Source organism: Ctenopharyngodon idella, chromosome 3 (assembly GCF_019924925.1).
Source record: "Ctenopharyngodon idella isolate HZGC_01 chromosome 3, HZGC01, whole genome shotgun sequence".
Taxonomy (NCBI): Eukaryota; Metazoa; Chordata; class Actinopteri; order Cypriniformes; family Xenocyprididae; genus Ctenopharyngodon; species Ctenopharyngodon idella.
The window spans coordinates 17,315,596-17,337,459 of NC_067222.1; the positions used below are offsets into that span (position 1 = coordinate 17,315,596).

General features: G+C 39.8%; 5 protein-coding genes and 1 long non-coding RNA gene across 11 annotated transcripts in view; 2 read left to right on the top strand and 4 right to left on the bottom strand.

Moving 5' to 3' along the window:
* LOC127508124 (endonuclease domain-containing 1 protein-like) overlaps window positions 1–5,753 on the bottom strand; it is a 39,386-nt gene extending 33,633 nt beyond the window's left edge. Inside the window, exon 1 of the mRNA XM_051885788.1 lies at window positions 5,403–5,753. Within this exon, the coding sequence (XP_051741748.1) occupies window positions 5,403–5,738 (336 nt within the window). The 5' untranslated portion in view covers window positions 5,739–5,753. The remainder of the gene's footprint in view (window positions 1–5,402) is intronic.
* LOC127508114 (obscurin-like) overlaps window positions 1–21,864 on the bottom strand; it is a 536,232-nt gene that overhangs the window by 453,575 nt on the left and 60,793 nt on the right. The gene's annotated exons all lie outside the window — the stretch shown is intronic.
* LOC127508155 (CXADR-like membrane protein) overlaps window positions 1–21,864 on the bottom strand; it is a 252,545-nt gene that overhangs the window by 81,005 nt on the left and 149,676 nt on the right. The gene's annotated exons all lie outside the window — the stretch shown is intronic.
* On the bottom strand, window positions 3,216–5,202 carry LOC127508135 (uncharacterized). The gene has a single exon (XM_051885811.1). The coding sequence runs from the start codon at window positions 5,166–5,168 to the stop codon at window positions 3,669–3,671; it is 1,500 nt and encodes a 499-aa protein (XP_051741771.1). The 5' UTR covers window positions 5,169–5,202; the 3' UTR covers window positions 3,216–3,668.
* On the top strand, window positions 11,918–13,378 carry LOC127508263 (uncharacterized). The gene is made up of 2 exons (XR_007928760.1): window positions 11,918–12,998; window positions 13,040–13,378. It is a non-coding gene; the product is annotated as an uncharacterized LOC127508263 (long non-coding RNA).
* On the top strand, window positions 17,024–21,493 carry LOC127508130 (uncharacterized). 2 transcript variants are annotated; one of them, XM_051885804.1, is made up of 3 exons: window positions 17,024–17,156; window positions 19,004–19,073; window positions 19,151–21,493. In XM_051885804.1, the coding sequence occupies exon 3, from the start codon at window positions 19,213–19,215 to the stop codon at window positions 20,743–20,745; it is 1,533 nt and encodes a 510-aa protein (XP_051741764.1). In that variant the 5' UTR covers window positions 17,024–17,156; window positions 19,004–19,073; window positions 19,151–19,212; the 3' UTR covers window positions 20,746–21,493. The 2 variants fall into 2 exon arrangements, with proteins under 2 accessions (XP_051741764.1, XP_051741765.1); XM_051885805.1 differs by having other exon boundaries at window positions 17,065–17,156; window positions 19,009–19,073.

Below are 21,864 nucleotides of genomic sequence, written 5' to 3' on the forward strand. Positions count from 1 at the left end.
AGATCAGACTCTGTGTTGAAGTGAATCTGTCCTGATTCAGATCAAACTCTGTGTTGAAGTGAATCTGTCCTGATTCAGATCAAACTCTGTGTTGAAGTGAATCTGTCCTGATTCAGATCAAACTGAAGTGAATCTGTCCTGATCAGATCAAACTCTGTGTTGAAGTGAATCTGTCCTGATTCAGATCAAACTCTGTGTTGAAGTGAATCTGTCCTGATTCAGATCAAACTCTGTGTTGAAGTGAATCTGTCCTGATTCAGATCAAACTCTGTGTTGAAGTGAATCTGTCCTGATTCAGATCAAACTCTGTGTTGAAGTGAATCTGTCCTGATTCAGAATAAACTCTGTGTTGAAGTGAATCTGTCCTGATTCAGATCAAACTCTGTGTTGAAGTGAATCTTCTGTAAGTGAATCATGATGATTGTGAATGTGTTTTTCAGTGAGGAATGAAACTGCAGTGACTCCAAACTCAGGTGAGTTTCAGCTGATAAACGTGTGTCTAATTCACTAATAAAACACTGATTCAGATCTGATTCAGACTCAATCCAGTTTGAATGTGAACAGGCCTTTATTTTCTGATATTTGTGATCATTGTGTGTTTTAAAGATGTTCTGGATGAAGTGACTCCGTCTCTCCAGCTCTCAGGTCAAACATCAAGAGCTTTAAACCCTTTAAACTCTAACATTGATTCATCATTGTTATTGATCAGATGATTTGATATTTGATCACTTGTATAGATCACTTGTGGTGGCTGTTTGCTCTCTTCATCATCATCTTCATCATCTTCATCTGTTTCATGCTGCGTAAAAGGATCTTCAGGTGAGTCCAGACTGATCTTTCCTAACATCTTACTTCAGTCTTTACATCTGACACTAGTTCACAAGAGCTCAGGTCATCATCAATCACATTTTCATTCATTTTATTAGGTTATTTTATGAATCTGTCACACTGAACAGCTTTCTAGAGTATGAATTTATATATTTGTATCGATTTTGGTGTAAGAAACAAAGAGGTGAAAATATAACCTTTGTAGCACTCAGTATCGTCTGTCATGAAGTCAGATTTAATTATTAAATCTCAAGTTCTCAAGTTTTAATTATCTCTGATTAAACAGAAAATAAAAACAGGTGAGTGAATCAAACTGAGAGAAAGAGGTGAATTAGATGGATGATGAAGTAACCTACAGCTGATACAGATGAATCTGAACTCAATCTGAATGTGTTTCACGCAGGGATCTGGTGAAGGTCCTATCTGATGATCCTCGTTCACTGCAGGAATCTGAAACGGTTCGGTGTCTAGATGATGATCACCATCTGGTGCTATGAATCAACATCATGACATACATTTTTAATATGTACTCAGCCGACAGTGCTTTATTTTTCCTTCACAACGAGGCACAAAGTGGATTTCCAGACCCTTCACCATCTCTGTTCCTCTCTGTTGAGATGAGCTGCTGACCTCCATACGATCTGCTGAGACTCTCATAACCTTCAAGAAACAGATCATGAACTGACCATCTCTTCACTACTATTTACAGCAGCAAATAAACATGAATGAACATCAGAAGATATGATAATGAAATCAGTCTTGTCTCATGTAATCCATCAATCAGTGTTTCAATAAATGTCAATAAAACAGCTGGAGAACAATAACGTCACATTTACCTCAGAAAATACTTTCAGTGAGCATAAACTCTAGAGAGGAGCATTCTGATAAATACTTTAATTCACTGAAATCATCTCACTTTTCTGTTGTAGCTCCTCCAGTTTAAAGGGGAATACCTGTGTGTGGGTGTTTTTGGCTCAGCGTACCAACTAGCTTTTTATCAAGAACAGCAGCACACGCATGAGGGCGAGTAAATGATTTTACGTTAAACACTTTAATTCACTGAAATCACGCCACTATTAGCTGACTCATATGAATTGTAATGATTAAGTAATTATGTGCATTGGCACAGTTATTTGAGTGAAGCAATAGCCAGCACAATTTGTTATGAATTCGCTAACAGTGATTGTAAATTAAATTATTACATTGTTAGCTAACTCTACTCTGAGCTCTTTGTCCATCCACAGCGCTATGCATGCAGTGAGCTCTTTTGCATGCTTTTCCAGTCCCTTTTCTGTTCCTAAGGCATGTTTCCAGTTTCGAAATCCCCTGGTCATTAGAGTTGGAGACCGCTCCGCACTTGTGGACTTACAATGGCTGCAGTGTGACCGTAGGGTGTCCCATCTGTCATTTTAGGTTTCAGAAGGGTGTTCGTAAGTTCCTTTGTGGCTGATATGTGCTCTCAATAAGCAGCGAGCCAGCGGGGCCTCATTTATAAAATGTTGCGTAGAAATCATCCTACATTTGATCTTATGATCATTTCTCAAACGTGCATACCTGTGATTCAGAGAAGGAATGTACAACCAAAAAAAAAAAACCCTGTGTACACCTCTCTTCCAGCAAGTGATCTTGAAATTGTGCCCAGCTGAAAGGTTTCAGAACTCCGCTTGTAAACGCTGCTTAATTAATGTCATTAACAAATAACAGATCACCAGTAAGATCGAGAAGGTTTCATTTGGGACAGGGCCAATGGTGATAATCACAGTGCATGCTGGGTAACACCAGTGCATAGCTGAATCCACTCATTTCTGTAATGTATATTTTTTCATCAGTCCACGCCACCTTCTTCCATTGCTCCGTGGTCCAGTTCTGATGCTCACGTGTCCACTGTTGGCTCTTTCGGCGGTGGACAGGGGTCAGCATGGGCACCCTCACTGGTCTGCAGCTATTAACTACTATTCAGTTATACAGTGGTTAATAGGACACAACAGACACTGTAATACATTGTGATGTTTGCTTACAGGATAGAGTATTGCGTTATCTGAGGAAAATACTGCTTGAGTTTATGAAGAAAGACTCTCACAAGAGTTATACAACACGTGTTTATTGGTGTTTTGTCTGAGTAAGTGACATGTAAAGTGACAGAAGACATTGTGATTTAATTATTGTAATAAAGACATTACAAGTTACTGATGGCAGCACAACAGTCTCATTGTTTTGCCAATCAGAAAACATACTGCAGCACCGCCAGTCGACAGCACAGGAACTTTAAAGACATTATAAACACTAAAGTATGATTTCTTTCTGTGAAGCTGCTTTGGAACAAACGAGTCAAGCCATACTTTTTTGTGAAGTTATTTTCAAGATGAAAAGCACTATCCAAATCAATGTGACTTGACTTGAAATGTGAAGTTGAATTAGCTTTAGCTGGACTGTGTTCTGTTGAGTGTGAGTGGATGGAGATGGACACAGATTGAGCACATAAAAATGGACACAGATTGAATTTTGCTTCATGAAAATCACATCATTGCTCTGTAAGTTTTGTGTGGATCTGTTCACACTCATATATATATCAAAGATTTATTTTTACTGAAACAAAGTAGTTATGTATGAATTTGCAAATGTATAAAAGATTTATAGTTTTTTTAAGCTTGTTAGTTTTTTTTGCATAAAAATCATTAGGAAAATGTATTTTCTATTTTTTTTTTTTTTTAAATATTTATAGAAGCACAGAGAGTCTTATTTTTATGTTAGAAAGAGTCTCTCGGTTAGTAAGCACTCCAAGTACAATCACAATGAACTTTGTGAAGTGCTGCTTTAGTAATAATGGTAATTTAAACCAACTAACCACAACTTGTGCAGCAATAATCCCAGCTGCCATGAGTGGTCCAGCACCACAGGTATTTTTCACCATGTTTGCCACAGGGGTGATTAGACTTGCAGGTTTTGCCATTCACAGTGGAGTAGCAGTCATCAGAAGTACAGCACTCATGTTTTTTGCCATCATCTGTGTAGCACCATTGCTGGCTTTCACCATATTTGGCACAGGCGTTGTCTCTGCGGCAGTACTGCCCGTTTTTAGCCTTACTTCTCCACAGCAGAGGACTGCAGTAATCCCACTTGCCAGAGATTTTGTAACACCAGTAGTAGTCCTCACCGTATGTGCCGCAGGGGTGATCATCCATGCATCGCTCTCCTTTATACGTGATGAGTGAGTACTGGGGCGAACACGCTATCTCTTTCTGGCCTGAGTAACACCTGTAGCCCTTGAGATTGTCCTTGTACAGACAGGGAGTGGAGCAGCAGGGCTTGGTTTCACCTCCTGTGTTGCTTGAGCAGGGCGAGCCATCAACTGCAATCTTGCGCTTCTTTGGGACTAACTGGCATTCAATAGATTCTTGTCCGTAATTAGTTATAAGACAAGCCCTTTTAGTAGAAACCTGTAGCTCTTCTGCCATAGTGGAATAAGAGCTCAAACTGTTGAAGGTTAATTTTACAATCATGTCAGTCAACACGACATCCTCTCCATTAGAGCTGACTGTTTGGAGCGCATCATATGTTTTCTGCACATCTGGGGTCACTGGGAGACCAATTAATTTCTGAAATGCTTTCTTAACCTTGTTTAATTTATTACTGTCTTCAAAACAGTCATCCACAAAGATCTTAATATTTGAGAGCTTATAGAGTTGATTGAGCCGATTGTTCAGCTGTGAGACACTCATCAGGTTTACTTTACCTCTCGACAGGTTTTCTCCTATATAGCCAAAGGAAAAAGACTTGTCATCATCGTGGTGGTTATAGCAGACAGCCGTCCAGATGTGAGAGGGCACCGTCACCCTTTCTGGCTCTTCAGAGATTTCCTTCTGTGGTATCCGTAGATTCACATCAGGTACTGTACCCGTGACGATGTAGGCTGTTGCAGGACGATCACTGTCAAGCTTCTTTGTCAAAAAACTCTTTAAAGTTCTCTCCAACTTCTTCCAGTGGATACAGTTGAAACGCGCGTCCATAGGTGCTGCATTGGTCAGTGTAAATGTTGCTGTACGGCCGTCATCGGTGCATGAGAAGCTGTTGGGTTTCAGTTGTCCTCGATCATATCCAGTGTCTCTGTAGTCGCTGCTGATGGCTTGATTTCCTTTATAAGTATCTTCATTGTTTTGATTCTCAGGGACCATATAATCAATTGTGGAGTTGGGTTCAGAAATCTGCAGAAGGAATATGTTATGATGGTTAGTTTGATGTTTTATTGCTTGTGAGAAAAGACTTTCATGTTTTGAAAAAAGTTTTGTTCTTTCTCTCTGCTTTGTCTCACAGTGGACAGTTTTACTTTCATAAAGTACCATCAATCTAATGTGTTTTATAAATTATTTGCAATTACAAAACAGAATGAGGACCAAAAATTGAATAAACTAAACACAACTGTGTTGTTTCTTATGAAATGCAGAGCTTAAATTTTTCTGACATTGACGTTATTTTCCAATTACTTTGAAACAATCTGTATTGTATAAAGTGCTATAGAAATAAATGTGACAAACTGCTAATGGAAGTCTTTTGTTAGAAATTAAGCACATAGTTACCTGTGGCTCTAAGTGCCACTTGTTTGTCCTTCCAGTAGTGTCTGAGCATGACCGTTTCAGTGTGTAGGCGCTGTAGAGGGGAATCCGGTGGGGAACAGAGTACAGAGTAGCGTAGTGACCGAAGAAGGAGCTGTATGAAGTGGGGTGAAAAAATTTAGAAGAAATTTTCTTTTCATCCTCCAACCTCTGACAGATTTTCTTGGCATTCTGATCCATTCCTCCTGGTGCTGTGTCTTTGTAGAAAAATACACCACATTCATCAAAGGTCTCGACCACTTTTGCCTGAGCACTGAATGCTCTCAGCACAATACAGGTGAGCAGACCCAGAACAAACATGGTGTGACGCTGGTCTTGTGTTTGAGAGACAGCAGAAGCACAGCTGCCTTAAATACACAGTCAGAGTCAGTGATGATGTGGAGGTGTGACTGAAATTAACAAATGAGAAATGAGGAATATGATTATGCTTATGAGGGTCATTTTAGAGGAGGGGGTACTCAAGTTCAGAGGCCACATTTAAACCACAATATTTACAGTTTTTACTCCTAGTGGAAAATCTGAGTCTGCGTTCTTTTCACCAGTAATGTTTGGCTGTTACTCACTGGCAGCCGCTCTAAGACAATCTGTTAGTTAGACGAAAACATTGCTTTGACTTTATTATTCCCACTGCAGAAGGTCAAGATTTTTTCAGAACATTGGATTAATGCAGGATATATGTCTTTCAGAACACACCTGGTCCAGAATGTGTCAGTGCTCTCTTTTTTATGTCTTTCTTTAAGGATGTTGTTGTGCTGCAGCTCCTCAAATGCTGTCCTTTCCACATTGAAGTGTTCCGTCGTGATTGTGACAGAAGTAGCCTGTATGTCACAAGCAAATGGATTCTCTGTGAATGCCAGTACATGCGTTAGGGATTTAACATCCGCAAATTGGGAGGAAAACTTGTCTTTTAGCTCCCTGAGATAGAAACAGTAAGCGCTGGGTGAAAACGAACCTGGTTCTGTCACTTTTGAATGTAGAACAGAAAAGTGAGTGAAATTTCTTTCCTGAAATTGTTTTCACCTGATATAGATGCCTGATTGATATGAGTGCTTTCTCTTTTAATTGTGGTAATGATGATTTAATTGCTGGTCATCATGAGCCAGTATAATTTGTTGTTCTGTCCCCTCCTCTTCCCCTTGGCATTGTAAATGCATGGAAGAAAGGAGTTGTTATTTTCACTCCAATTTATGTGTATAATGTTATTTTACTTATCTGTGTGATTGTTTTTGTCATTTTGCACTTTTTGCTTTATATATTTTTGTCTAATATATGGAAATGAGCACATGGTGATCACATGGTGACAAGTGTACATCATACATGTTTTATAGAGCACATTAAGAGCGAGTCACTTATAGAGGCTGCTTTTCTGTTGTGTTCATGTCAGTAAAAAGATCCAGTGAATTTGACTCCTGCTGTCCCGTGTCTGTCTCCACAATGATATACAACACAACACAGAACAAGTTTTTACCCAGCAAACACAAACGTTCCCCTATGGTTCCCATATGGTTCCCATTTGGTTATTTTTTTGGGGAACCAAATAAGAGCGTTCTGGGAACATTCTCTATTGGTTCTTTTTGTTGCAACCTAAAGAAGACGTTCCCTGCTGGTTATTTTTATTGTTAGATTTGATTTAACCAAACTAATTAACGTTGCAGATGATAAACCAATAGGCTGAGATTATTCTAATGCTGAAATGTGTAATTGTAGTACTCCTGAAAAGAAGAACAAAAAGATGAATTAAGAAAAATTAAAGAAGAACGCAGCAGTGATTGTTTCATTGATGGCGTATTTACTCTGAATGAATAATGAAAGCATATGCATATTAAGCTCAGTACATTACAGTATCAACACATGTCACTTTTTCACAGTAATGACGGAATGAATTCAAACACTTTGCATGACAATAGAAAACATTTAGAAAATATGATCAACAGGCTATTTAATAAACTCTCTCCATACAGTGCACCTGCTCTAGTCCTAAAAAGCATTTGTGGCATTTCCTACTTGCACAGTGACACTCAAATCTCATGTTTTTTGCAAAAAGAATAGGATATGCAGAAATGTACACATATTAATTACTATTTACTCTTAACAATGAAATAATGTATCACGCACAGTTTCTGAGAGTGACGCACTATCACGTGTACGCGCAGCTTTTGTGTAGCGATCGTCTGCAAGCTATCAATGGTCTAAACAGCTGTATTTAAACACACACAATACACCATCGCATTATCCATGGATAACCTTTGAATCACTATAATGAATATAGTGTATGAATAACGAATAACGAACTTATGAATTCACTGCGTTCGTATTGTTTACATTACGTTATATGCACTCAGGCGCCTATTGCCAATAAAACAGACATTTGAAGCAGTTTTACTCACCACCTGCTGTTCGACTGGGATCATTACCGCTATGACCGCTCCATCTTTCAGTTTCAAACGATCTGTAAATCCAGCGCTAAACTGGGCCTTGTTTATGAAACCATAAGCGCCGATCCTGAGAGCTCAAGCAGCCACGGAAAAACACGAGATACTCTACATTCATTTCAACCAATAAAAAAAAGTGATTGTAACGATCAGTTTCTATGGTTATTTTAATAACAAACATCGAGAGTGCATCAATGTAATGTGTGAGCACAAAACTCTCAGCTCCTCTTAATGCTGGGTTCTTTGGGAAGCAGGTTATCTTTCCCTCACAACCAAAAACACACTTCTTTGGTGACATTGTTGATTTCGTGAAGTCCTGTGACCTGTGCAGCACTGCCGATGACTTCCGTAAACCCGAACGCGCGTTGATGGGCATGCCCTTGCTCTCTCGCTCTGGTCGACATGCGCGCATGTGCCCTTCCAGGAGAAGTGCCCATACAAGGAAATTCCACCCTCACTCAGACCGATGCTTGAAAAAGAAATCCGAAAGCTGTGACGATTTGGAAGAGAATTTTTGGAACAGAAATATTCCGTCATACGTCCAACTCATGTTTTGAAACTTTGGCCATGTTTAGCATGAGAATCCAACTCTTTAATAGTGTAAATAAGTCAGAATACACGAAATAGCATTATACCCCAACTAAATGTGCAAGTTTAAGATAACTCATAAATCTGAAACATCATGAACTTTTATACACTCAAATAACATCGACATACTGACCATGATTTATCACATATAGCGGCTATCGCGTTAATCACGAGGCACCCATGCCAACCATGTGTTTAGGCATGCTAAACTCATGACACACTATCAGTATAGTAAAACGAACGACTTTCAACACAATTAAATCATCAGTATCGCATTACAGTGTTTATATTTACATAAAAGTGTGTTTTGTACATCTTGTACAACAGAGGCAGCTCCTTCTCCCAGCGTGGGAGACATTATCCAACACCTTGCAGAGGTATCAGTTTGACAGCAGCAGTTGTCAGAGAGGCTGGTGGCAAGCCAGACACACATAGCTAAAGACCTGGTGCGCTTACGAGCAGAGACAACCGCTCGCACAAGTCCACTGGAAAGATGAGCTTCAGTGAGGCAAATCCTCCCTAAAATGATGGATCAGGATGATGTTGAGGCGTTCCTCCATACTTTCAAGGTGATAGCAACTCGAGAAGACTGGGATCAAACCGAGTGGACACAACTTCTTGCTCCGCTGCTTGTGGGAGATGGCAAATGAATATGCTGTGCTGAAGAAGGAAATCCTCGACTTTGTGGGGCTGTCTTCAGTCTGTGCCACACAGAAAGTGCATGAATGGACTTTTGAGCCTCGTGTCCCCTTGCGCATTCAGGCCACACAGCTTGCTCAATTGTTAAGCATTGGCTGCTGCCCGACCAAGCTACAGCTGCAGAGGTAGTAGAAAGGGTCACCGTGGATCGGCTCTTGAGGGCCAGGTCAGAATAGTAGATGTAAATGAACACCTACTCCCTCCTCACCCCTCCCCATACTTTGTAATAATGGCTTGTTGTACTGTCTGGCTATCAGGCGGGCAAAGAAAAGGAATTGCTGGTTCTGCCAAAAGCAAAGACAGACCTGGTGATGACACTAGCCCATTCTCCTATGGCTGGACATCTAGCCGCAGAAAATACCCTCCATCGTCTCTGGGATCGTTTCCACTGGCCGAGTATGAATATGGATGTTCGTTGCTTTTGCCAAGCCTGCGAGGCCTGTCAGAGAAACGCTCCAAAGAAACCAGCTCCGGCCCCCCTGTTCCCGCTTCTAGTTATTAAGGTGCCATTCCAGCCTGGCGATAAAGTCCTTGTCCTGGTCCCCAACTCCGCCTGCAAGTTCTTAGCTTCCTGGCAGGGCTCTTACACCATTGTCGAGCGGGTGGGACCCATGAATTACTGGCTGCGTCAGCCCAGGAGAAGGAAGAAGGAAGAAGGAACAACTATACCACATCAACCTCCTGAAACAATGGGTTGTGGAAGCTCACCCAACTGCCCTGATAGCCGAAGTCAATGATCCCATAGTAGATCTTGGCAGTCATCTCGCAGGGCCCCAGCAGAAGGAGCTGGAATCCCTGGTCTGTGAATTTAAGGATGTCTTCTCTGAACTTCCTGGTCGCACCACTATTCTCACCCATCAGATATGGACACCTCCCCAGGTCCTTGTCTGGCAGCGTCCCTACAGAGTCCTGGAATCTTGCCGGCAGGCCATTGAGGAGGAGGTGAAGAAAATGATCCAATTACAAGTGATTGAACCATCCAACAGCCCCTGGTCCAGCCCGATCGTAATGGTCCCTAAACCAGATGGCACTTTTTTTTAGGAAGCTAAATGAAGTCTCGCAGTTCGACAGCTACCCCATGCCCAGAGTGGATGAGTTCAGAGGCTGGGACCGGGTCCTTCCTTTTGGCCTGCATGGGGCTCCAGCCACATTCCAACAGCTAATGGATATTGTCCTGTGGCCCCAGCAAGAGTACAGCACCGCCTATATTGATGATGTGGTGGTCTACTCAGAGAGGCGGGAAGACCATCTAACCAGGTTACGTGAAGTGCTGTCTGCATTACGTCGGGCTGGACTAACTCCTAATCCCCGCAAGTGCGATCTGGGACTTGATGAAGCATGCTACCTGGGCTACTGTATAGGCCGAGACCTTATCCTTCCCCAAAACAAGAAAGTGGCAGCTATACGGGACTGTCCCCGGCCAACCAAAAAGAGGCAGATACAGGCTTTCCTGTGTTTAGCGGGCTATTGTCGATGCTTCATTCTGTCCTTCTCCTCTTTGTTTTGTCACCTTACAGACCTGACCAAAAAGGGCCAACCAGACAAAATACAGTGGAGCCCTGCGGCCGAAGAGGTGTTCCAGTGTCTGAAGGCTGCCCTCACTTTGTCCCCAGTTCTACATGCCCCTGACTTTTCCCGGCCCTTTACTCTCCAGACAGATGCCTCAGACACCAGCCTGGGAGCAGTCTTGTCACAAACTGTTGGGGGGTAAGAATATCCGGTGACATACATTAGTAGGAAGCTCACCCCACCAGAAACACGGTATGCCACCGTTGAGAAGGAGGCCCTTGCCATAAAGTGGGCAGTCATGGAGTTGCGTTATTACCTTTTAGGGAGATCCTTTACGCTGGTGACAGACCATGCCCCCCTTCAGTGGATGACAAAGACACCAACGCCAGAGTCCCCAGGTGGTTCCTAGCCCTTTAGGATTTCCATTTTATGGTGAAACATCAGGCTGGGGTCTCCAAAGGAAATGCAGATGGTTTGTCCCTGATGTTCTCTGGCTGGTCAGGTCTGGTAAGGGCCATTTTTATTTTGAGCAACTTTTACTTTTACTTCACTACTTTCCAAAGCATAAAATCGCACTTTACGATTCATGCACAAACAGTCATCCTGTTAAATCGGTTCAGAAATCACATCAAAGAATTAATTCGCGAATTGGACTGATCGTATTGCAGCTGTTCTCGAGTCAACAAATCACTGATTCAATGATCCGCTCAGAGCGACTCTCCAGTGAATGAATTTACAAGTCTGACTAAAAATAAGCCAAGAACTGGTGGATCCTCGAGTGCGCGCACGAATGATGGCGAAAAGTAAGTCAGCCTACTAATGTTGAATTTTAGAATGAATTATTCTAACTGAAAATCGTATTTAGGTCAGTTGTTTTTGAACTAAATCTGCTGTAAAGGGCTATCTGTTTAAGCCCACTAAAATGCTTTAATGCGACACCTCCACATCAGTGTGTCTACAGATTGTGATCTCGATTCAATCAGATCAAATTACATTTTAAAACTTGCCGCTTCAAATAACGGCTGTATCGATTACATCGTTATGGCACTAGGAGGTGACAAGTGACTGTTAAAATGTATTTGACATTAAATGATTCATTCAAAAGATTTGTTCAAAAACATTGATTCATCCAGTAAAGAAACAAGTGAAGTAGTTATGAGTGAGACATTAAATTATTCATTCTAACCCATTTTATTAAATTAAATTAAATACTTTTAAACAGACATAAGCAATTAATTTTGTCCTCTAGTAAATAATTATATACAATTTTGTTTAGTTATCAGAATCATGGGAGAATCATGATTTCTATTTGAAACAAACAAACAAAAATCTCATTTAATAAAGAACATTTTATATTTTCAAAATTATTTTGCTTGCCATATAAAGATGCTTGAAAAGTACCTGCAATACTTAAAATAGTGTTAATTTAGACACAAATGTATTTGACTTCCTCTTTTTTGAAGAACAGGATGAGATAAGCAAAAGTTGTGAATGTTAAGTTCCTGAACTTATTTATTGAGAAGATACACAGGGGTGAAGAGAACATGTTGAAACCGCCAGCAGAGATGAAATACACGAAGATTACAGTGAAGAAGAGAAAGAATGCTAGAAGACAACAGCATAAACGACAGAGGAAGGACAGTTCAAACAAACTGAGCCTCCAAAAAGAAGAAGCACAAGGGAGTTATCTCCGTCAATAAGCGCATTGTTAGATCTGCAAGTAGTAAGCACACACTGTATATATTCAGAGACCTCGTATTTATTCCGAACAGCAACTGCACATGTTAACTCTGAGCGCACTTCTCCTTCACTCCTAGTAACTCTCTTCTTCTCTCTCCTATCCAGCGTCTCTAGCGGCAGCATGAGGAATTACATTATACGACACAACATTTCCCCTCTTTGTAAAAACATTTCTCTTAACTTAACCAAGGAAACATGTACTCTGAATAAAGCAGTTGTGGCAACCTAGGCAACTATTCAGTAACAGTCCGTACAGTATATTCATTGTATATTAAACAATGATGTATAGGTGGCTTTAAAACTCATGACATGAATACATGAACTGTCAGCAAAACAGTAAATTGATACTCGAACATATTCAACTACATTACTTTTAACATTTTTGTAAACCAATAAGAGCAAAATTCATTCAGAACAGTTTTCTTTCCTTTGAGGGCTACACCAACTTACATGTAAAACAGTCCTATTTATTTGATCACATAGTCTTTGTGCCAAATAGGCTTGCGTCTCATACGTGAGACTTTCACAGAGCTGTGTGTAGTGTTGTGTGTTTGCTGTAATGCGTTGCAGTCAGTCCAGGTGAGTATGCCAGGTGGGCAGTATTCCACTTTTTTCCATCACTGAGTAGGAAAGTGTTGGGTCCCTGTGGTGGTCGGGCCAAGAACAAGCTGGACAGGTAGTAGGCAAACCGAGAAGGGTTTATTTAAACCAACAAATAAAATAATCTTAACAGGAAAGTTGAAAATCATTTCCAAAGTATATACAAAGGAATAACAAAAAACCAAAAACAAAAATTAAACAATCAAAGAAAAATAACTCCCCTGTTAACAAGATAACAAAAGGTAAATATCAAATAACTTTACCAAATAAACTCAAACAAAATAGCAAGTCACAGAACAATATACGCCATAATACCTAACATAATACAATCATCTACCTAAAATACAAAAAAAAAAAAAAAAGAAAAGAAAATACTCAAACCAACAAACAGATAACCTAAATGACATAACACAGAAGATCCCCTCTAACTCAGAACATGATGGTACAGTCCAACTTCCTCTGGCACAGCACAAATTAGGAGATTGAAGCACCGCCTCTCCCTCTGTCTGCTGCCACATGGAATGTGGCCGTCACCCCATGGACCAGAGCAATCTAGGACTCAGCTAAAGTTAATCAGCAAGGAATATAAGAAGTGTGCACCCTTCTTTACATTCAAGATTTTAATAAACTTAACTTGTTAAACTTGTCCTGTGTATTTCTTGTAATAAGGGGATTAAATAAAAGTAACAAACCATATTATGTTAAACTAAATGAAACATTAAACCAAACACAATAGTAAGGCTAAACATGTGAGGTGGGCTACGCACCCGTCACACTCTCCCCCACCTCTGGTTCCTCGCTCACGTGACGGGAGAGGAAATCAGCAGCAAGGTTCTCTTTGCCTGGTCGATGGAGGACCGTAAACTGATAGGGTTGCAGAGACAAGTACCAGCGAGTTATCCTGGCATTAGAGTCTTTCATTTTATTCACCCATAGAAGGGCTCTATGGTCAGTCTCCAAAGTGAAGTGCCTGCCCAAAAGATAGTATTTAAAAGAGTCCAAGGCCCACTTCACCGCCAAGCATTCCTTCTCAATAGTTGAATAACGCACTTCCCTAGGAAACAATTTACAGCTAATGTAAGCCACAGGATGACGATTTCCCACTTCTCCCTGGAATAATACTGCTCCAAGTCCAACTCCTGATGCATCAGTCTGTAAAACAAATGGTTGATCAAACCTGGGACTGTACAACACTGGGCTTTCCTGTAGAGCCCCTTGAATATCCTGGAAAGCTCTCTGGGCCTGCTCAGACCACTGAATCTTGTTTGGGGCATTTTTTTTTAATCAAATCTGTTAGGGCAGCAGCTCTAGAAGAAAAATTGGGCACAAATCGGCGATACCACCCAACTAATCCGAGAAAAGACCTCACCTGTTTCTTTGTCTTAGGTAGGGAACAGGACTCAATAGCTTGCACCTTCCCCACTTGAGGCCGAATGACCCCATTTCCCAGGACATAGCCAAGGTATTCAGTCTCTTTCTTTGCCAGGGCACATTTACCCGGATTGATTGTCAGTCCCGCTTCTTGAATACGTCTTAAAACCACCTGCAAATGCTTCAGATGCTCTTCCCAAGTTTTACTAAATATCACAATGTCATCAAGGTATGCTGCAGTAAAATCAGACAAGCCATGCAATACCTGATCCATCAGTCTTTGAAAGGTGGGCGGAGCCCCATGCAGGCCAAAAGGCATAGTCTTAAAATGGTGTAGGCCCCAAGGAGTCCGAAAAGCTGTGAATTCTTTAGATCAGGAACTCAAAGGCACTTGCCAGTAACCTTTACATAGATCAACAGTGCTAAGATATTTTGCATTACCCAAGCGTTCAGTCAGCTCCTCAATACGAGGCATTGGATAGGAGTCAAATTTTGAAACTGAATTCAAATATCGAAAGTCAATGCAAAATCTTGTAGTTCCATCCTTTTTAGGTACTAAGACCACAGGACTGCACCATTCACTTTTAGAAGGTTCAGTCACTCCCAAGAAAATCATCAGATCTAGTTCCTTCTTAAGAGCTGGAAGTAGTCTTTCAGGTATACGATAACTTAGTCTCTTGGGAACGGCATCCTCTTTTAAGACGATGTCATGCTCTACCAGTTCCGTTCGACCAGGCCTCTCTTGGAACAGTTCAGGATGGCAAAGAGACTGAAGTTGCTGTTGCTGGGACTCAGTGAGATGACCTAAGTTGAGCACTGCAGAATTCTGAACAGGAAAATACTGCTCTTACACCTCTTCTTCATCTTTCACAGACCGAATCAGCAGACATTCCTTCCGAGGGGACCACTCTTTCAACAAGTTTACATGCAGCATTCTGCTTGAACGGGCTTGTCCTGGAGTTAGAATTTCATATGTTGTTGGTCCCACTTTCTTTTGTACTTTAAAAGGCCCTTGCCATTTGGCTAAAAGCTTACTGGACGCTGTGGGTAACATTACAAGTACTTGTTGACCTGGCACAAATGTACGAGTTCTTGCCGATTTATCATACCAAGACTTTTGTCTCTGTTGAGCTTCTGCCATATGCTCTTGAGCCAAATTTGTCATTTTCTGCAATTTTTCATACATGGCAACTACGAAGGAAGCAACGTCTTTTCCTTCCCCCAGTTCCTTCTGGCCCACCCATGTCTCTTTTAACAGTGACAATGGTCCTCTCACATCATGGCCATACAACAATTCAAAAGGGGAAAAACCTGTTGAGGCCTGGGGGACTTCACGATAAGCAAAGAGCAAATAGGGCAACCACTGGTGCCAGTCTGAGCCAGTCTCATTTATGAATTTCCTGAGCATACTTTTAAGGGTTTGATTAAATCTCTCAACTAATCAACCTGTTTGAGGATGGAACGGTGTAGACTTTAGGCCCTTAATACTTAACAACTGATAGACTTGCTTTAAAAGCTTTGAAGTAAAATTGGTCCCACAATCTGTAAGAATCTCCCTAGGAAATCCTAGTCTAGAAAACAACTGAATCAAACAGGATGCTATTTGCTTAGCTCCAATCGTCCTCAATGGAAACACCTCTGGATACTTGGTAGCGTAATCACTCACCACTAACATAAACCTGTGGCCTGCTCTACTGTTCTCAACTGGACCAACAATATCCATAGCAAGTCGTTCGAATGGAACTCCAATAACTGGAAGAGGTTGAAGGGGGGCTTTAGAGGGTAGTCTGTTGGAGGTCAGCTGACACTCTGGGCAAGTTTTACAGAATTTTACCACATCTCTTCTAATGCCAGGCCAATAAAAATGTTTCCTAATTCGGGCCAAAGACTTCTGCCTACCCAGGTGGCCTGCCCAGGGAATGGAATGACCCAAAGATAGGACTACATTTTGAACTGCCTTAGGTACCACCATCTGCAAACTATCTCCCTGTTGCCGATATAACACCTCCTCCTGAAGGACAAACCTCTCACCTACTCTACCTCCTACTGCCTTCTCACCTTCTCCCTGACTTGTCAGAGTAGCTTGCTGGTACAACAAAGACACAACAGGATCTTCTTTCTGCATTTCAGCCATATTACTGGGAACCTTAAACCCAATCACTTCATCCAGCTTACCACCCTTTCCCTTACCATCAGCTTCAAGGTATCTATACTTATCTTGCCTCCTCTGCCTTCTAGATTTCCTTTCCTCTTCTAGTTCGGGCTTTATAACTCGCAATTGTGAGTTTGTTTCACAATTCTGAGGGGAAAAAAGTCAGAATTGCAATTCTGAGGAAAAGAGACACACAATTCTGTTTTTCCTTCTAAGAAATTCCTGCCTCCTCCTCACCCTCACCCTCCTCCTCCTCCCCCTCCCTGTGGTATTTTCCATATACACATTGTGTGTCAGAGACATCTCAAGAACAAATAAGACATTCATGTTCTTTTTCACTGTGACTGTGGTGTTTTCCAAGTCCTGCGTCCCACATCCCTGCACAGACCCTCTATTGTAGTATTTTCCTGAAAGTCATGTGATGTACAGGAAAAAGAGTTAAGACATCTGGCATTTCAATAACATGCAGATTATTTCTCATTGGCTGACATGCATCTTGCGTAACATGAGTACACTTATTTAAGCCCACAAAAAGAATACAGCAGAAGAATTCAGGAAAACAAGACACATCTCTTATATACTATGCAGCTGAAAAACTCATTCTGTTTGGGGCACAGATTTCCTCAGGTTTGACTTTTTTACATTTACATTTATTGGTTATTTCACTTTTACTAAAACTCATCTAATAATTTTTGATTCATGGGGCATTCTGGAAATGTAGTTCTGTTTTATTTCAGAAGTGTAGCGTATGTTGTGCATGTATGTCTCGCGCAGGTTATAGGCAAATTAGTGATTCTAAAATTTGGAAGTGTTCAATGCATTTTAATGCATTAGACAGTAGGTAATGTTGGAGGATACACCTCATCGATGATGCAAGCAGATGAGCATGATTAAGTCATTTTAAAAAGTGATTATTTTTGGGAGACATTTATTTTTGACTGCTGGTCTGGTTCGCAAACATTATGGGTCACATTCAGTGGACAGACAGACACGGACACACTGTATTTTTATATTTATTTCAACAAATGACAACCAAAATCAGAGCTTGTGAACAGTTTAGTAGTGGCTCCCTGCAGGGGAACATTTTAAAACGCTGTCTTAATGTACTTAGACAGTGATATTAATATATTATTATATTATTAATAGATGTGCAGATGAGCCCTGAATAATCAATTCACATTTATTTGTATAGCGCTTTTCACGATACATATCGTTTCAAAGCAGCTTTACAGAGAATGCATGTCAACATCACAATTTAGAGAATGCAGTTAGCTAATAATGTAATAATTTAGGCAATTCATTTACAATCACTGTTAGCAATTTAATTGAAGGTAGAAGCAATGAGCTCCTGAAAATAATCAATTACATATTAACAATAATTAGGATATATAGAAATTTGGTAATGTGCATGTCGATCCAGATGTTGCATCTTCTGAAGTCCTCGCAGGAGTTGCCGCTGTCTCTTCACAGGTGTTGGTCATCTGAGGTCTTCTTAAGAGGCTGGATCCAAACTGAAACTGATGTACTCTCTAGTCACCTCGGGACGGGCATAAAACAGAAAAGCAAATTGAGAATAATTAGCGTAGCTGCTGTTCATAACATTAAGCAAAGATAGTCATGTGCAATTGATCTGATATGAGATGCATTATGTGAACGCTTGGCTAAAGAGATGCGTCTTTAAAAACAGATGCATCTTTAAATATGAATATGAACGCAGCGTGTTTAATTACACATTAAGCATTTTCTTCCCTTTATAAAACCATTATGAAGAAAATGCTTAAAATGGCTTATGCAATTTAAGTGATACTGAAAGTTCATATTTTGGTCTCATCTGTTTTTCTGCACATATGTGCTTTATTAGTAAACTACGTACAGAATTTGGTCTCTTTAATATCAGTCTCAGTGCATTAAGCCACATTAAAAGGATAGTTCACCCAAAAATGAAAATTTGATGTTTATCTGCTTACCCCCAGGGCATCCAAGATGTAGGTGACTTTGTCAAAATGATGATTTTTAACTCCAACCGTTGCGGTCTGTCAGTCGTATAATGCATGTCAATGGGAACTTCCCACTACCAATTTATCTGACCCCTCCTCGGTCCATCTGAACACCACAGAGATGAAGGAATAAATCTGACACCCTAAACTTAGCAATAAATTTAAGTTTCATTGTCACAACTGAAACATCATTTACTGGAGAACACATGATATCTCTCTAAGATTTCATTAGATCGGTTACTGGATTTTCTGTTTCTACTAAAGGATAGACAGGGTTAAGACAGTTCAGTTGACACTATAAGAAATACACACAATATGAATAAAGGTGACTTGACTAAACGCTTGTGATACGGTATAAGGTAACTGTACACAAAACAGTATTCGTGGTGGCACATTCAGTAACTGCTTTGGTCTTAATAAAAAGTCTTAAAGTTGTTCTGCTTTAATACATAATAAGTTTGTGTTTGTTTTGTGTAGAACAGAAGAACTGAAGTAAAGTCAAAGCAGCAGAAGTTTCTGTTTATCTGACAGATTACAGCCTGTTGATGTGAGTAAATATTTTAATTACTTCTGAATTAAATTAAGTCTTGAATTTTGAAATAAAGTTATTTTTTTCTTTTCCAGAAGCACATATTATTTTATTCCTGCTTGAAGACCTTGTGTTTTAGCTCTACATCTGACTTAAGATGCCTGAAAACCAAAGTAAATCCTCCAATCCTGAATCTTCTGGAAGTGATCAAACCGCTTCCAAGAAAGGGGAAGATCCTGATCCTAAACTAGATCAAATAGTTGAGGAGTTGACATCATATTTCAAAAAGTTTTCTCACTTTGAAAGAGATATTAAAAGGAAATATAAAAAATATTTGAAAATAAGGGAAGATAAAGAGCTTTATAATACTACACTGCCTGATTGCTGGCCAGTTTGGTTCATCCAAAGAGCTTCGAAAAAAACAAAAGAAATGTACAAATTCTCAAGAAGAAGAAAATGCTGGTCTCTTGCTATAATGCTGCAATTGATGAAAAGAAGTCAGGGTTATGATGAGAGTGAAGAAGAACAGAAAAATGATGAGAGTGAAAGAGAAGAAGCACAGTCTGATCTGAAGGAGGATAATCAGCAGTCTGGAGGAGATCCCAGTGCTAATAAGCATGTCTACATACGCATCCCATTCGCAGAGATGATTGACAAAAAAAAATACAAGGCAGATGAAAACGCCACAGAAACAGATGAAAACGACAAAAAATGCAAGGCCTCAAATACAGTTGCAATGGAAATCATGAACAGCCCTAATGAAAACACATACAAATTAATAGACAAAGTCCCTTCACCTACTCAAATACTCCAAAACAATTTTTACATTACATTATATGACAATCGAACCAGGAATGCTGCATGGGTGTATGAGATACTGAACAAGAGTCCAAAATCTAATAAAAAAGTTTATAGGGTAAACAACTTTAAAGATGATACTTTAGTTCATCCCCTCTTCCGACCATCTGTGGATCCATATAAGAATACAGCATACAACCGAGGTCATCTTGCTGCGGTTGCCAATCACAAGTGGTGTCAGGAAGCCTGCAATGACACTTTTTATATAACCAATACTGTACCACAGCAGAGGCACTTTAACAAAGTCCTGTGGAGTGATTTGGAGGAACTTTGCCGGAAAATAGCTCAGAAAAAAGAAGTCCGTAACGTCCATGTGTACACTGGACCACTTTACCTACCAAGCAATAGTAAAAAGAAAAATAATAATGAAAATAAAAGTGAAAAGCCTGTGGAATCCAGGGGAGAGAATAATGAAAAGAATAGTAATGAACAACATAAAAGCGAAGGGTGTGTGAAATACAAGTTTTTGCGAGGGAAAGCAGTACCAACTCACCTGTTTAAGGTGATAATTGTGGAGAATGAGGACGGGACAGTACTAAAACCAGAGTGCTATATGATGAAAAATGAGAAGCTAGCTGATTCAAACTCCAGGGAAGAATTAACCATAGAGGAATATCGAAATAAACTGAAAGACTACAACAAGTCAATTGATGTAATCCAGAAAAACTCTGGGATGATCTTCGAAGAAACGGAAATCAGAGAGGAAATGGAGGACGGAACATGGAAAGCGCATTGGAGGAAAAATCCTGATGAAGAAGGAAAAGGAACAAAGATAGAAGTCACAGTAAGCGGCTCATATACTGATCACAGAGATCGTGCTGTACTATACTGAAACACAGCGAGTTGTGTTTGATCTGGTGTGTTTGGATGGCCTGACCATCTGTAGAGGAAAAGGGAACGCTTGTTTGACTATACAATTGCAACTGTTGTTGAAACTTTTTATTATTATTATTACTTTTTTATAAATGCACGACTTGGACCAAAAACCACAGAAAAGCGGCAGTCAAGTGTGTTCAACAGGAACTCCAATACTGTGTAAAACATTTCACATGGAGACATTATAACGTTGTGTAAAATTACAATATACTTTGAGAAAGCTAAAATATAACAGATTTGATTTAATTCACCTTTTTTAATTCCTACATAACTCCAATGTATAGTTTATTATTCTTAAATATGTAAAAAAACATAATAATAATAATGAGTTTCCAAATGTGTAACTGAGTGAACAGCATTCAGTGAGATATTAATAGATATTTGCTCATTTTTTCTTTGAAATGTTTGCAGTGATTCTGTATTTGTTTTCTAAGACACTTTCTCCTTCACTGTGACAAATATAAAGAGGTGACAGAGAAAACCAAATACTGATTTTGTTCATGTCTTGATATGCCTGTTTTACAGGTCACATTATATTACAGACAAGTATATTTGATTAATTACTTGATTGACATCTTATTCTAATACTTTAATATTTGCTGTTGTTATATTGTTTCATTTTCTTGTCATTATTTCTTTTGTGTAGTAATGATTTGACACTATTGTTTGTAGACACATCACGCTAATAAAGTATCTGAACTGAATTGAGATTGACTTGCACTCGTCTTCTGCCCCAACATTGCTGTTGCAGATCAAACACTCTCAATAACTGCTACTTTCATTTCAGATTTTAGGAGTGATTAGATGTCAACTGATCATGTCAGATCATGTTTTTACATTAGAGACAGATAAAAATGTGTCCAGCAGGAGTCGCCAGATCTACAGGTGGAAAAAAAAAAAAAAAAAAAAAATTCACACAAACTCACCAGGACCATCACCTGAGGCAACATGGGGAAAATATGAAATGGGAGGAAAAATACATGTCAGTGCTTTTTTTTAATGTTTGTATTGAGCATTGATGGAGCAACAATTGTTGTGTGAAAATAAATCATAAAAGTGTTTAGCAAAGTTTGAA

What these genes read in the sequence shown, in the direction of transcription:
- LOC127508135 (XM_051885811.1), bottom strand. Translation starts at nt 5,168, where the DNA reads ATGGTACTTTATGAAAGTAAAACTGTCCACTGTGAGACAAAGCAGAGA.
- LOC127508130 (XM_051885804.1), top strand. Translation starts at nt 19,213, where the DNA reads ATGCCTGAAAACCAAAGTAAATCCTCCAATCCTGAATCTTCTGGAAGT.